Source organism: Sesamum indicum, linkage group LG2 (genome assembly GCF_026168435.1).
Source record: "Sesamum indicum cultivar Baizhima isolate 11 linkage group LG2, ASM2616843v1, whole genome shotgun sequence".
Lineage (NCBI taxonomy): Eukaryota > Viridiplantae > Streptophyta > Magnoliopsida > Lamiales > Pedaliaceae > Sesamum > Sesamum indicum.
The window spans coordinates 16,217,492-16,234,878 of NC_142658.1; the positions used below are offsets into that span (position 1 = coordinate 16,217,492).

Below are 17,387 nucleotides of genomic sequence, written 5' to 3' on the forward strand. Positions count from 1 at the left end.
TTCTTAGAAAGGATCTATCGCCCTTCATAAGATGATGGTGATCTCCTAAGTTTTCTTTGTTGTGTACTCTCTAGAAGTCCGTGGCCACAACTGTTCATAATTAGGACAATTATTTGAAAAAAGTCCAAATAAATAATTTTGAACAAAGTATATAATTTTTAATTGCATTTTTAAATAAAAAAGTTGAAAGAAGAAGATTTGGTTTTCTTTCCAAAAGCCCAAGCCCAGAATACCTAATTAATTAGTTTGAGCTTGGACTTGATTAATAGAGGTTAATTAAATGATTAGGCCCAAATAATTAATTTGGACCCAAAATAAATTGCTGGGAATCAATTAAACATAGGCCTAAGATTAATGCGACATTAACGTATTTGACATAAACCACTTGGAAGCCGACAAACTGGGAGACCCCTTTAAATAGTTAATTTGTTAGTTATAAATTATTTGTTAATCAACAATTATAATAAATTAAGTAGGTACTAACCATAAAATATTATATTTTGCTATAAATACAGATGTTAAAATATTTAACTTTTATATATTATTTTTTATTATATTTATATATATTCGTAATATAATATAATATATATATATTAAAGCTGGGTATTCAGTTCGATTCGGTTAACCGACACAAATAATCGAAACCGAATTGAATACCAAAATTCAAAAAAAAATTATCAACTACCGAACCGAAAATTGCACACTCCTAGAGCATATCATAAATTCACGATTAACAGTATGAATAAATACTTATTTTCTGTTGATGCATAAAAACCACGTATGACCAATATTGAGTCCAAAACTAGTTTGATTGATTTAAAAAATCTTAAAATAATTTTGCATTTCAACAAACCTATTTGATTTTGAAAAGAATTTTTTTCACTAAAACTTTTCAGTTTGAGGAACCCACCAAAGAAAAGTGTGCGACATTCAAATTGTTAGGTAAAGGGATATCGTAATAGATGTTATGCCAACATCACTATAGACAAGGAGTGTAAGACATTAGTTGTTGCTTTACAATTAGACCTTAAGATAACATCAATAAGTAATATGTTACTTAAAGAAAATAAACGCCTCTAACAGAACACATATGATCTTCCACCACTTTATAAAAAGTTGTAGTTAAGATGGGAGACAGACATATAGGATACGACACATGGGAGAAAGTTCTAAAGGGCTTAGAGGAAAATGAAACCAAAATAATCAAAGTCATGATGAGTATTTCACTGTCATAAAACTAATGCCATTGGAAAGAAGCACTGTAAGAAGCGTCTTGCAAACTACCGAAAGTTTCTTTTAATTGTTGAATTTAAACATGGTTGCTAACATTGCTTCCTAGGTATGGATACCAAGCTTTGCCAAGAATTTTTTGGATTTCATCAACTCGGATGTTTGTGGGCCAAAGTGTATTTTCTTACTTCAAAATCTCTATTGATGATCAATCACGGTTTGGTTATGTGTACTTAATGAAGTACAAGCTTGAAGCATTTGAGAGATAATACTATGTTGTACATGGTTTGGTTCACTTAATTACCTCTTTTCAGTTTTAGGAATTAGTGAATATGATTGTATCTAGAACACCATTTAAGATGGCATGGCAAAACCACAACTTACAAATATCTTTGGATATTGGGGTATCCTGCTGACGTTTAATTCTGGCCTATCATTTGTTGGTCGATCCGGCTAGCATGCCCAAGCAACCATCAATACAATCACAAATTACTATTTAACCATTTAATCCTATATGTTGAAGTAAACATGCCCTTATAGTGTTGTGGGCTTCATAATTATCATAACTATGCGACTACTATGGTCTGTTCAACTTCTACAGGACTTAAGCCCCAGTCGGCCTCTTGTTCCTCAGTTTAAGTCCAACAAAATAAACACTCTATTGTGCATAATTGGGTGGCTAACCTAATTCCACAAAGTAAGCATAGTCTTAGGGTCTGTTTGGTTCATGTGATTAGGCATGATACGATTGCTTATCATACATAATAACATGTTTAGTTAACATTATTAGAGCCAGGTATTAAAATTGTACCTAGTCTTACTTATAAGGATCTATGGGATAATACATCCCATCAATTATTATAAACCAATGTGGGATAACAGTTCTTCATCATTATTTTTGTTCTAGCTCCTTATTTCTTTTACCTCTAAAATCTATTCCCATATCATACACCTTCTTTCCCATTCCGATAAAAAAAAAATGTAAAAAACTATATTGCAACCAAATATATAATCAAAACTATGAACAATGAGCAATCTGTAGAAACTACATTTGGACAATTGAAATCGAAGAAACCACAAAGCAAATTCTTTCACAAAACTACAAATTTCAAACAGAAAAAGATAAAGTGAAAACAAAGTGTTGAAGAAACAAACGGATGCTCCTGTTCATAAAATGGGTTAAAGAAGCATAATCTCAGCATCACATTTGACATCTTACATTCCATTAAGAATTTTTCGGTGCAAGAAATTTGCTTATTTGGTGAATTGAAGAACACATAAATAATCTCCATAAAACTTAAAAAAAAAAAAAAAAAGAAATTGGACATCAGGATCAATTTCAAAATGTAGGAAAAAATTTTATTGTACAAACACAAAATCCTACTTGAATGAAATATAATCACTACAAAATCAAGAAAAATCAACGATTAAAGCATGTGAGGGAAGCATTGCATACCTTTTAGTCGATGAAAGTTGTCGAAATTCGTTTCTTTAGTGTTCAAAGACCTTCTTCACTTAAAAAATACAAGAACGCGAACGCAATGATGCTTTAAAAAATGAATTTTGAAAAGATTTGAGGGATTTGGTTAGAGCGAACACTCATAGAAAAATAGGGCTTGCTGCAAATCAAGAAGAGAAGAGGGAGAAGTTTCCTACACTTTTACACATAGGGGCAATAATGTAATTATTTATTTTTCAAAAAAATAAAAAACTAGGGCAAAATGGACAATTCATGCCTCTGGTTAAAAATTACAAACCTCAATAAGGTACTTGTAATTTTTTAAAAAAATGAGGAGGCATCCGCATTTATGCCAAACCTCGGAGGAGGTCATAGTAATTCATCCTAAAAATAAAAATAACTTCAAAAAAAGATACCCTTAATAGTCTTTTTACTTTTAATCATACTTCATAATCCCTTCAACCAAGCACCGTATTATATTATCACATGGAATATCAGACATCATACCTCAAACCAACAATATATAATGGAAGATGGGTTAATTATTATTCAATTTCCCATCCCAGCCGATTCCATCACGCCTAATCCTATCTCATTAACCAAACAAGCCCTTATGGAATTAAATATTATATGATTCTCCATTCGAACAAAACTTTAACACAGCCAATACTGAGTTCAAATGAACCATATCCTAATGCAAGTCCATTGCTCTAACTAACACAGGCGAGATTAGCATTCATATAAAAAGCATGCCATAAAATTATGGCCGACGAACTAGATTATACCAACTTATTTTCCCACATGGAAACAATAGAATTACACAAAAAAAAAAAAAAGTAAAAGGAATTATGTTACTCAACAAAATTTTGAGGGAGAAGCAACCCAAGGGTATCTCAGAGACATGCAAGGAAACACGAAAGCATATCAAATAGGTGACAAATGGTCAATGGCTATCTTTCCTATAATTCCGTATTCCTTAAGAATCTTAACTATGCTGAGTTTGAACTCAAATACTATCTGAAGTTTCATTCGGCGTCCATGCCAGTGTTTAAACTCTGTGCCTCTCTTGGGGTATTAGCAACTCGTCGTAATCATCAACTGTGACCTGTTGAAGTTAGTGATGTTTAAGCATCAGGTAGTTAAGAATACTAAATAAACGATTTTGTAGACTGGCCTACCTCATATCTGGCACCACGATAGGTATACTCCACGTATAGTTGCTTAGGTTCTCCTGGACAAGGATCACAAAAGCCCATAATCCCAGACTTCTTCACACCTTCATGTAGCTGCATAAATACATTGAAATCTAAGTACTATCCCCAAAGCACACTGAACTAAGTGATGGTTCACAAAGAAATCATTGCATTCAGAACTAAATCGAAACTATCATGAAGGCAATCAGACAAAGAACAAATCTATATGAGAAGCCACCTTCTTTTCTTTCTTCATTTCTTTCTCTGTTCACTCTTTTTTCCTGAAATGCTTAAAAGCCTTTCCCAAGAAGAGCACATACAATTGCAGCAAGCTGGAGCTAATTAAATTATTCGCTTCTCTGTAAGGTTTTATGAAATTTTACAAGGTTTTAGCACTTCTTTCATGCGGGCTTCTGAGTTCTTGTCTCTGCTGACCTCCATGCACCTCTTAACAGCAATTTTAGCTCTTTTTTTATGCTGGACTTCTGAGTTTGTCTTTACTCACCTCCATTTACCTCCTACAGCAATTTCTCCCAGACTTTCAATGAAATCCTCTCCTATGATCCCATAGTTCAACCACAAGATCCCCCCTCCCCCCAAACACTTACTCAACTCCTTAAATCTCAGCAGATGCATGTGATTGTTGAAAAGGTTGAAAGGATGCAATATCTCATCCTGCAATACATGTCCACCATATCACAAGATACTTGCCAAGTAATTCTTCCCGTCAATACTCCACAATCTGATTCCAATATCTTACAGAAACTGTGTGGATATCTCTAACATACTTCCTTTATTCCTCATCATCTCTCTCTATGATGAAAGGTTCCTTGTTTGACACAGAATAAGATGAGAAAGAGCAGATGTCTCGGAAGACATTCATCAAATATAATTTAAGCTGGTAGGGATTTTTGTCTCTCCTCTTTGTAAGATCTTCCCCTCCTTGGTGCCAAAGCAATACCAAATAACAGGTTTTGATGAAAAAGAACTATAATAGGTCATGCTCTTATATTTTTGGGATAATTACACTACGACCTCCTGTGGTTTCAAAAATTACATCTAGTACTCCTGGGGTTTGCTTCTATACAAAGAGGTCCCTGCGTTAGTCAAAATTCACTGATTGATATTAATAAAAAAAAAATGAATGAAAATCGATACTTACTTTGGATTGACTTATTACAGATCAAATAATTTTTTCCGTGACTAAACTAGCCTTATAACGCCAAAAATATACCTCCTTGCATGCATTAATGTGTGAAGATGATGTATAAGGATAATTTGATCATAAAATAATTTATTAGATAGCAATAAATCAGAAATAAGTCAATCGAGAGTAAATATAGATTTTCTTTTTCGCATTTTTGGTTAATATCAGTAATTCAGTGAATTTTAACTAACAAAGGGTCTTAAAGCATACCTCAGGGTACTAGATATAATTTTCCGCACCATAGGGGTCTATGTATAATTATACAAAACCTCATGGAAGAAGACTAAAGAGTGTAACTATCCCTATACTTTTTGGGTAGCAGAGTCACATTGGACAAAAATTGTCATCAAGCCTATGTTATAATCATTCACATGCAAAATGCCGCAAAAATTTATTTAAGCAAGAAGCAAACCTTGAGCTGCCCAGAATCATTAACAAGAAAATTTAGAGGTAATGTGACATCGATGATTTGTGATGCCACTTCATCTTCCATTTCTTCAGATTTATGTCTGTTCACCAGAGCTTTGTGATTTCCATAAACCGCCTTAACAACAACCAAACCACCAATTTCTAATTGCTTATTTCTTTTCCTGTTGGAAACATTCTGCAATAGCTGTTGAGCTTTCTTAGCTGCAGCCCTTGCCTCTTGAACCTGAGGACAAAAACATTGAGGTTACAGAAGACGGCTTGGATTTGAGAGGAGGGAAGGAGAAAGATACAGGTGCCTTTCTCTAGGTTGTAAAGTGAGAATTGTCCAATGTACATAAAGATGACTTCTCAGCTAAGAAGCAGCAAAAGAATTATGTTAGCATGACTACTCCAGCAGCATTAAATCTTTAAGGTGTTAGACCAATATATGTGTATCATCTTGGGCACAAATTAAAATAACACCAGATTCTGCCAAGTGCTCAGTACACAACAATGACGATGGCGGATGTACCCCAGCAACAACAATACCAAGCTTGAGAGTAGTAATACAAAATTCAGTCATTTACAATGTCGTGTACCAAACTTATATGATCTTTGGACTCTAGAAAACAGAATCTCAAGACCTCTTTATAGTTATCCAAAGACAAAAATGAAACTGAGAAAGCACAAGAGACAATTTTGCAGGCAGTCATGTGTGAGACACCAGAGACACCAAGGAGCATGCATTTGAGTAAGACCACTGGAGTATTTTGGTAAAGGAAAAAGTGGTGCACCTAAATGTTGTAGTTGGATAATAACAGAACAAAAATTCTACCAAACTTCGTTAAGGATCTCTGTGACACAATAAGTGACCAGTTTTTGCATCTGTACGTGAGACCATAACTTAAATGATTTCAATCAACTGAAGCTTGACATATCATCTAGTAACAAAAATGCTGGTTCATTATCATCTAATAAGAAATGGTGGTTCATTAATACGAAGCCTGCGTACCTTTAGTGACATCCAAGAATCCAGCTTCAGACTTGAGCTACTCTTCTCTTGCATGACTAGTACTCTGCTTAATAGATTCGGCTAGTAATGTCTCATAAAAATACAGTGGATTCTTCTTGTCCTTTTTATTTTACTTTATTCATTATATATTTATTTATTTATCTCAAGAAGGGGCGCACGCGGAGGGTTGTGTTGGGGGTTATTAGGGTTCTTTGTATTTCACTTTTGTTACTTTCAGCACACTTCTTCACTAAGAAAGGGAGTTGTCTTGAGCATCACAACCCCTGATGAAGAAAACCTAAAAGATTAAAATTCTGAAAAGTGATATAGAACAGTTTTTACATTTGGGAGGAGCATGATCAGAAAAATGGTTCTATTACCAAAATTCCTTACTTTATTGCACAAAGCATCTACAAATAACACATAGAACTGATTAACATAAGATAGGGTACGTGCAAGAAGGGAATTTGCCATCATATACACAATAACCAACAAATGAATGATCTTAAAAAATTGGAAAAACAAAAAGGGTATCGTTGTGGGAAAAAAAATATGAAAGCTCATAGAAGAGCATGCAAACGCAACCTTTTGCGAACATGCTACTTGCCATAGAATTTAAAATCTAACTCCAAGCAGATTATCAGCAGACAAAATTGAAAGAATTCAAAAGAAAAAGGACAGCAAGGTCAGTCAGGTTAAAGCACCATAACAGTGAACAAATAGAAAAGGAAGTAAAACCGGAATAGAGTACCTGGATTTGAATCTTTTCAAAGTTCTCCAAACCCTTTTGCTTTTCCCGTCTAAGATAATAAGGTTTGAGAACAAGTTTCTGAAAATAAAAAAAAATGGAAACAACAAGCATTCAGAAAATCCACCTATGCTAATATAACCAATACAGAAGTCCCATACAACAAGTGATCAAGGCAATCAGTCCTAAAACTAAACAGTTACGATAAGAAAATTAATGAAGCAGCTAGCATCAGCTAGTCATTATTATAATACCAAGAAACACATCCACGTAGTTATTTGATCTTTTCCAGTATGGACAATGACGCAATTCCAAAAATTAATCTGCCAATTTTTAGCGTCTCCAGATTGCAAACACCCAATTTGCTGAAGGCATGACATAACACTAAGAGAGCGCACTCTAATGGTCTTCTTAGTAAATAAAATCCATTTCAAGTTGTCCTTACCATTTGCATGCCAATTACAACATAAATATTGCAAAGGCAAGTTTAAAGCATGGGATATCAATCAAACCACTTGCAGGGAGATCTGCCATGTTTAAGTAACTATCTGGACTCTGGACTTCCAGTTAACCATTGTATTCAATAGCCAATAGGTGAGACAATAAGCAAAAGTAAGTGCTCTAATTCTAATAGAATTCCAGTTCAACTAACAAATTGTTACACAGACTAGAAAGCAAACCTTGAGAGTAAAATAAAGTGACAGTGGAATAATGAATGCCCCAGTTGCGAAAACTGGATTCAGATGATTAGACAGCAATATCTGCAAGTAATATCATTTATAAGTACATTACAAAAGGATACAGGATGATATAACAAAGTTGTAGCTCACACTGTTCACATGCTTCTACGAGAATTATTGCATCATGGTTGTTCATAGTCCAAGCCGGAATACAAGTTCAATTATGTCTGACTAATTGATCGGATAAAAGAAATAAAAACACATTGTATCTGATGAATTAGTTGTATATGCTTTTTTCATATATCCATTTCTTTCTGCAGAAAGGTCCATGCAAAATGTTTGACTAAGCCACGCAGCAGTGGTATGTAGAAAAAATAGCGAGTTTTTACCAAATTTTCTTACTTTTCTAATACCTGGAATCCTTCTAATATGCTGCCTTCACTAATTAAATGCACAAATTAGTACCTGTGCTAGAAATTATCAACATGTCTAACAAATTACAAATCAGCTACCAAAAGAATTGGATTATAACAAGATTGATTGCATGACGCCTGACTATCTCATTAACAGACAAATACATTTGGTAATAATATATGGATTTGAGTCACTAATAATATCCTGTAATGTGTTTGAGAACGCACTTACAGGAACAACCAACTTTTGCCCCCCGCGATTCAATTCAAATTTCCAAATCAATCCCTATCAGTGATAAAGATAAGAGTAAGTGATTACACAAAGCCTGCTCAAAAAAATTAACATAAGGATATAAACACAAGGATAAAGCAAGACTTTAGCCGCCAAAGGACTTCTGCATACTTTTTCAACATCTCCCGAGTCAAATCCGTAGAGTTGGTCAGAGTTTTAGTAGAAACACTGATAAATTTGGAGGAAATTAATACAAAGATATAGCAAAATTTTACTCACACAAACACACCTTTATACTTCTCTAACATCTTCCTGGTCAAGATCCAAAGAGTTGCTCATGCTTTTTTTTAGAAAAAAAGAAACTGTGACTTCTGTGGCTGAAGTTTAGCATGAACACACAACACAGATAACTGAAAATCTTGTGTGCTATATATACATTTGCATACCTGAATTCCAATGGAATACATCATCCGAACAGTACTAAACTTAGATATCTTTCTTCCACCTCCAATCTCAAGTGCAAGTGAACCACTGCAATAATGTAGATCACGTCACAAGTCTGATTTAGACAGAAAACCTTCCACATTTAAGCAGAGAATTGCTGCCAAATAAGCATCTAAAATAACATCCTTTTATTACATAAAAATGCAAGAAGCCTTTCATCTTGAAAAAATGTGATAACTACTAAGGCTTTGGGCTTACTGGACCACTAATATGTGAAGGGTTTCAGTTCCATACGATGCAATTGACCCCAAAAGACTGCAAAAGTTCAATAACTTGGGGGCCAGGGGTTAAGGGGATTGTTGGACTTTCCACTTAGCAGCAACTTTCAAGCTAGAATCAGTGCTGAGGGAAAAGAAAAGGACATTAAACAATTTCTCTCCAGATTTTCAAGTAGATATAAGTTTTTACAAGGCTTTATGTACAGGATGAAATATTTTGAGGACTCTTGCCTTTTTACTCCCACAAATAAGAGAAAATCGGACAAAGTACGATTCATAATGGGCCTCACTTAGATCTCTTCATGGGATTTTTTCTTTATGTCTGGTGTAACTACAGAAGAAGAACATGTCAAATCTATTATTTTGCCTACATACATTCTTTTGGTGGTGATAAATAGGCCAGTAAGCACCTTACGACAATTAATAGATAGAAAGCTACATCAGGATAACTTCAACTGGTTAATAAACTTGCCATTTACTTTTGCTTGTACATAACATTTTTATACGAAATTCTACAAGGATGACCACTACCAAATTGAAATTCTATTTAACCTCAAAGGGAATTTGATAACATTAAGGGCATTGCTAATAATCCTCTATGTAGTGAATCCTAATATATCTTGACTAGAAGTGAATTCAACCACTTATGCACAAAATGAAGGAGATATACTTTCTGTAGTTCTCTTCTCAATTTTAGCATGTGTATTTTGTTTAAAAGGATATTCCTACTTAAACTAATCTCAAAAACATTACTGCAGGGTTGTTAACATTGCATTGGGGCATAATGTGGTATAAGCCTTTCTGAAAATATCTAGACAACTAAGTGTAGGGAAATAATGCAGTCACACAAAGCTGATCCCCAGTCACTTATATTAATTGATGGCCATCGACTTTATCAAAAGCAAAAGGCTTACTGCTCGGATGATGTAACATAATTCAATACTACACTACATTCTAATGTATTAACCCTGGTAGTTCAGTCATAGGATGTGGAACTAGTTGTTGTACATTCTAGGTTAGCAATTACACAAATCACCAAAAAAAATGTAGTTTGTCCGCAAAACATGGAGACAAGAAAAGACACCTTCCAATTGTTCCGGCAATACGTCCATGTGATTTAGAGGAAAAGGAATGAGTGTAATGAGCGGTAGCTCCAAATGAGCTTGTGCCAATCTACAATAGAGAGCGCATGGACAATCAGATACTACAATTAGAATAGACAACATATACCCGTCATTCATATGATCTGCATTGAAGATAAGGGCCAATAAACAAAAATGGGTAGGCGCAGGAAGCATCTTCAATAATGTTGAAGCAAAAGATGCACACAAATGATAAACAATTTTCAAGCAAAACGTCTAATGAGCTCAAACTCAAAACACTTAGCATCATCACTGATTGGTAACTTATTTAACAGACAATTTCATTATTTCAATGGAACATTACATGAGAACAAGGAGCATGGGCTTTAGAAAAAATACTGTAGAAACTCCAGTAAATAGTCAATGTGTTCCCTCATGCTGCCGCAACAACTTTACAAATCACTAACACAAACTTTTTGGGTTATTTGCATCAGACATTGTGGTTTTGGGTATAAAATCTAGATTTTTCGCAAGATCTCTGCTCTAATATTTTAGGTAGAGTCTAAAGAGCACTTGTGTCGAAAGACCCAAAAGCCCCTGATCTAACAAACATGTAACCCCTAATTTTTCAAAAAGAATTAATTGATATTCATTGTTACAAAATGGAAATATAAGAAGTGAGAACCCAAAATTCAAACTTTAAAACTACCTTAAATTATACATGAAGTATCTTATTAAACGCATAATAAAGTACTTTAGAGTCTTAAACAAGAAATAAGAGGACAAAGATATAATTTATGGCCATCTTCAACAATATAAATATTATTGTTTGACTTTTTTGTATGCGAACCACCTCTAAGAAGCATTAGGGTTTCTAAATGAATATCCTAAAACAAAAATGAGATCAAATTAAATTTACCCTCTTCAACAACTACAGAGTGTATTAATTTTAGTTTGAGAAGGCACTGCGTAATAATAATTAATGACTTAGCTTGTTACATTTAGCGTTCTTTTAGATAAGTAAAGCATTAAAATGGATTTCAAACCATATTGAGTAAAGAATAAGAGTGCAAATTAACTTATATATGTTAAAATAAATACATAAAACAGTAAAGAAGGGCTTAAAATGCAATTCCTAGAAAAATTCTCAAACCAAAATCTAGATTATGAAGTTCAATATTGTAGAATCTATATTAGGCAATTATTGTTTACCTATAGAAAAATGATGCTTCTGAAAATAACTCAATTTGATTTCTTTTAGGATTTATCACCTGAATATTAAGTATGCCCTCTGTAATTATAGGTCTGACATTTCAATTTTGGAAACTTGAGAACCATTTATAATTATGAATCATGATCACTTTTTAATGCATAAAAAGCAAGGTTAGTCCTCATTCCACTTAAAATTGAAATTTTGGCCGCTTGTTTTTTCCTTCGAAAAGATTCAAGGTATCAGAAATATTTCCAAGTAAGTATTTTGGAAGGTTTGCCTTTTCCCAAAAGAAAGTGGTTAAAGGTACTTGGTCTTCAAATAAATTTTGTTTAAATATTTTGACCAAATAATGCAGAGGAAGCCAAAACTTTGAATCCAGAAGATGAATGCAAATAACCCCAATTTGTATTGAAGAAGAGATGCACATTAGTTAAACAAATAAATAAACTCCAGTAGAACCAAAAATAAATTCAAGTACCAATGAAGCTACCTTAACCTCTCCTGCAGCAGACATTTTTTTCTCTTTCTTTCTCCAGCCAACACCTATAGATGACTCTGGGCCTAAAGAAAGTTGTATCTGAAAGGTGAAGAACACAATTATTCATAAGACAGAAAGAGAAAGAGACATTTTATACATTGAACTCAAATTAGTTTCCACATGATTTCACAAATCCATTTGATGCTGCACAAAGCTACACAAAAAAGGAATGCTGATTCCAACTATGCAATTCACTGTCATGAGTCTGATTGATAACATGTTTAAGAAAGTACATAAATGTAAAAGCTCCTACAACAATAGTCATTTACACATTCAGGAAAGAACAAAATTCTTAAAGAAAAGTTTTACATTTCCATCTGTTGTATCTGAGAGCTGACGGGTCCAGGTGTTTGAAAGATTAATCCATCCATCTCTCAAAGACATGGTAAGGCCCATTACAGCAGTAGAGTGGGCAGACAATTGGCTGAAGCAGAACATAAAACAAGTGACTGAAGGTATACAAGTTGAACTGGAGAAAATTATCTAATTTGAGCAAGTCCAACATCCTACCGAGAAGTTTGTACTCCTAATAATGACTGCAAGCCAATAGAGCCCATGAATTCTACAGAAGAAACCTGAGATACATGATGCCTAAGGATTGCAGTTGCCGCACCGCCACCAGAGTTTGCATTAACAGCCAGATTCCCTCCAATAGCAAGAGAAGTCCGTTTTGATATTTTAGATTGAACCTCACTCGCCATACCCATCCTGACATTCACCGTGAGCGGTAATGAAAAGGTTGAGGCAAAGAGAAAAAAGAGTGTAAAGCTGCCATGTTTAGTCCCTATGCTATTGTGACCTACGACCAACGTGATATCAAACATAAGGGTGATTTCATATTTAATTTTAAAGAAAAAATTTACAAGATAAAGAAATTGACAAAATACTGCAACTTCTTAAGATTTCGGATATCATGACCAAGGATTAAAAGCATATAAGTTACAAGATACAGTAAGGACTAAGAGGCAGAAGAAGTCGGGCTACATATCCAAATATGAGTCAGACTGAGCCCTTAGTGAGAGAAATCAATCACTCATTATTTACACAAGGATTTCATCAGATGAAGAATCATAAAACTTCATATGGCGAAAGCTTTGAGTCGTGTCCTCGTAGAGTACATTTGTTATCTATACATATAACAGTTCATGCAAGACATATCGATAGATCAATTTGACAGCCTGAAATGACTCAGTCAAGAAAGGGCTTACCCTCTCATAATGCCATCACCATCTAAAAAATCGGGTAATGACAAATTTGCCAAAATTGAACCAGAAGGTTGTACATGAGCTGAATCTTTTTCTTGTTCTTTCTGGCGTCGCAATCTCTCAAGTTCTTCCTTTATCTCTTCAACTCTGTTCAGTTTAGGGCCAAGCTCCAGACCAGAAGTTAGTCCCTCCATACCATAGATATCATATATCATCCTTTTGTTTTCATCTGTTAAAATCTCATAAGCCTCACACACTCGTTGAAAGTTCTCTGTAGCAATTTCCTTCATCTGAAAGTTAAGCAAAATATAAAGTCTTATGCAACTCATACAGTGTAACCATCCCTTAAACAGAACCTCCTCATAAATCAAAGCTAAAAAAGAGTCTGTGAAACATGAAATATTTTTAGGAAACAATATGACAATCCATGAAATAAAACAAATTATTCAGTAAGCATGCACAGGAGACAGCAATAGAAGAGCTCTTGCTTGAGCATAGTACTGGTAGAACTACTGGGGAAACCATGAGTCAGATAATTAGTCAAATTGCAAGAGCACAACCGTTGTGCGGCTTTAAACCAAAAACAACCTGCATCTGCCCAGGATAACATACTGGGCATTTTGATGTCAGACCAACATCTAGCAATTTTTTATATTGACTCCACATAGGTAAAACTTAATGATCAAACAAATTCAAGAAATAATGTCCTGTGTCTGTTGTGGTAATCAGTGACCAAGACCTGAGATCACCATTCCCGACATTGTGGGATCCTTTTAGGTGGTTTAAGACATAATGATTAAGGACGAATGAGGCGGTGGCGGTGGCGGTGGCGGTGGCGGTGCGGTATAGACTCAGAGATCTTTTATATTAAGGCACTGTCTTCAATAAGGCGTATAACCTTTGCATTGTTATTAACATACGATGTCCAAAAGTGGTTTGGTCAGATTGTCAATGTTGTTTTATCTAGATCAAGATCCTAGCTGCCTGATTTTTCGTATATGCAACTAATATGGACTTTTCTACACCATATCTTTTCTCTATGTCCCAAGTCCAACCCTTGGCGGTTTATAGGAATATCTGTAAGCATAAGGAAAGAAACAAACTATATCATATTTGTTAATTTTAACTTTTGTTTATTTACATACTAAAGTTACCGATTGACGCATATTTTGGGATTGTTAATATTTCAAAATTCAAAAGCATGGGTTTCTGTACTTCACTTAGATGATGCAGATAGCCCACCTTCATCTAACAAGATAAGGACTGGTTGAAACACAGGAATTGATAATAAACTTCTAACACACACAGCATTCAATAATAAAATTCTAGCTTCACATTCATCTAAAATCATGTTTATTTTTAATCCACACTCGAAAAAGCAGAATATTTACCGATCTTGTTGGATATAACTGATTTTTTAATATCAAAAGCCACATAATGAAGTAAGAAGAATGTTATAGGTCAACCATTCAACAACTACGGAAGTTTCATCAATAGTAATAAATAGATGGACTACAATTGGGAGGTTGGTAAATACAAAGAGTATCTTCTATTAGCAGAAAAAATTTCATTTTTAATGAACTACTGCCTCCTCATCTATACATTTGAGGCCATTTGATCATTCCATAGGCCTAGTGGTTATTCAAGATTGACCAACTCCACTACTTAGCAGACAGACACTAACTCAGAAATCAGTTAGAAACAAAATAGAGAATTTATTGTGCTCAGCATCACAAAAAGCAAAAAAGTATCTGAAGTCTTTTCTTCTCCCTTTTTTTTTTCATTTAATCAAGAGATTTTTATGCATTCAAATAAAGAGGTCCAAATGCTGTTGAAACATCAATATATTATGTACCATCTACTGTGGTGTTAACTTTTTATGATAATTGATAACACATTTATTAGTCAGGCAATCAAACATTCGTTTTTCTTTCCACAACCAAATCCAGTCACATTTGTTGGAGCTTATTAATTACAAGACATGACTTAGTCATGACTGTACAAGTCTTGGAATAACTTATGCCACTTCACTAACTGAGTTTGTGGTTATTAAAGGCATCAGCCAGGCAGCCTTTCCTGGGACAAGCTTTAATAATGAAGGTACCTTGGCTGCATCCTTTTCACATTCCTTTAGGGGTCAAGGTCACCCTGTTAAAAAGTGCAGCCCTTGTTACTGGTTTTTGTTCTCTCTCTTATTCCTCTACTTTTTCACTCTTCCCTTCCTTCTACTTGCTTGTTCTTCCTTTTCTATTCTACTCATGCTCTGGTTCTAATTTGTTTGTTGTTCTTATATTTATTTTCAGCACTAGAAATGCCACAAGGACTAGAGAGATGATTCTTCCAGCCTTCTCTTTTTTTCTTTATTTCTTTACTTATTTATGTTTTAGGCTAAGAATAATTCTAGAACATTTCAAAATAAGCAAAACAAATCTACTTAATTTATTGAAATATTCAGCAATAGAGCAAAGAAATCCAACCTAACCAATGGCAGGTGATATGATCGCATTCGTGATCCTTCCTATGCAATTCACTAGAGAAGCTGCTCTGAGTTAGAGTAGGCTCCTATCCATCAATTGGTATGGCAATCCAGTCAACCTTGAGCAGTATCCTTAACTGGGGATATCAGAGGTCCCCCTACTCAAGTCCTACAAGGTCTAAGGTTAGGAGATAGGGAATGACGATCGACAGCAGAATAAAGGTAAGTCTATTCAATTGCATTTCCAGTCCTCCTTCTATTCCACCCAGAAAAGAGCCAATGCAAGGAGGATTCTTTTAAGCCATATAGAAATTCAAGATCACAGTAATGCCTGCCAACTTCATTGCCTTGGGCATGAACGTCATGTTCAAAGCAGGTTTCTCTGGACACCATGTAAAAGGTCACTGATGAGCTCAATCTTTAAGTGTGAAACTTTCAGTTCCCTTCTCTACAATTAAGTTCTGGAAGTGTGTGAAATACTATTAATTATTAACTTGCTGAAAAGTTCCAGAAATATGCTGTACTTACTACTTATGCTGAAATCAAGCAATTGTTTGTAACTTAGTGCTGACACTAATTGGTGGTTTAAGTGCTGAAATTCATGAGAATCATCACATGGATGCTTATGATATATAACAAATCGTGCAAACTTTTGCCTCAGTTTAAAATTTGTGAACCTCTTCTTTCGCCTTGGCCTCATGATATGTTTGCCTACCAACTACAATTTGCCCTATTGAAGCATAGACTAGACATCAAAAATTTCAAACTATCCAACACCAAGAACAACTTAAGTTAAATTCCTCACAATGAATTTCAACTAACTAAATAGAATAAAACCCAACCTACTTATCAACCTAAAGTAGATGCAGCATTAGCATAAAAAAGAAAAACATGATACCCATCCCCAACCTCACCCCTAAAAACTTAGAAAAAGAAAAACACACAGCCACAATATAGAAATTATTCAAAACTACAACACAAATAATCAAATTCGGAAGAAAAAGCGCACATTCAAAGCACACAATTCAGACAACAAAACAACTGAACTAATATAACATAACAGCCAAGATTTAGGAAGATGAAAACAAAACCACAGCCAAAAACATAAAAGTTGAACATAGCAGAATAGTAAATTATTATAAAAGAATTAAACTCGTCGGGAAGAAAAAATGTGGGGAATTAAGAAATTTGTACTTGCGGAGATTGGTATTTATCCGGATGGTAGACTTGAGCCCATTGGCGATACGCCTTTCTGATTTCTTCATCAGACGCTTCCGGCGACACGTGAAGCAGAGCATATAGGTCTTTGCTATTGGGTTCACCGTTTTTCCCATTCATTTGCTCAGTAGCTCAGGAAACAGAGATTTAGGAAAAAGGGGTTTAGGGGTTTTAGCAGAAAGAGAAAACAAAAAAAGTCAAATAAGAAAACAAGTCCAATGATTTTCAATGTTTTCTTGTTTTTGAGGCCGACAGATAATTCGTCGTAAGGAAAACGCAGTTCTGTTACCTTTCATGGGCGTGGAGTAATTTCATTCGGGCTAAACCCCAGCTGCTTTCGTGTTGACATTG

General features: G+C 34.6%; 1 protein-coding gene across 1 annotated transcript; it reads right to left on the bottom strand.

Annotated features, from left to right (window-relative positions):
- Positions 1 to 3,430: 3,430 nt before the first annotated feature.
- On the bottom strand, positions 3,431 to 17,387 carry OWL1 (DNAJ heat shock N-terminal domain-containing protein). The gene is made up of 13 exons (XM_011071822.3): positions 17,013 to 17,387; positions 13,346 to 13,632; positions 12,648 to 12,845; positions 12,447 to 12,561; positions 12,090 to 12,176; positions 10,389 to 10,477; positions 9,029 to 9,113; positions 8,583 to 8,636; positions 7,938 to 8,018; positions 7,261 to 7,338; positions 5,502 to 5,741; positions 3,868 to 3,975; positions 3,431 to 3,794 (listed from the first exon to the last, which is right to left on the bottom strand). Exons 1-13 carry the CDS (start codon positions 17,154 to 17,156, stop codon positions 3,738 to 3,740), a joined length of 1,623 nt encoding a protein of 540 aa, XP_011070124.1. The 5' UTR covers positions 17,157 to 17,387; the 3' UTR covers positions 3,431 to 3,737.

Excerpts from the sequence above, each read along its gene's own strand:
- OWL1 (XM_011071822.3), bottom strand. The coding sequence starts at position 17,156 with ATGAATGGGAAAAACGGTGAACCCAATAGCAAAGACCTATATGCTCTG. Across the intron at positions 13,633-17,012 it reads ATAAATACCAATCTCCGCAA|ATGAAGGAAATTGCTACAGA; the intron begins GTACAAATTTCT and ends CTTAACTTTCAG. Across the intron at positions 3,795-3,867 it reads ATCGTGGTGCCAGATATGAG|GTCACAGTTGATGATTACGA; the intron begins GTAGGCCAGTCT and ends TAACTTCAACAG.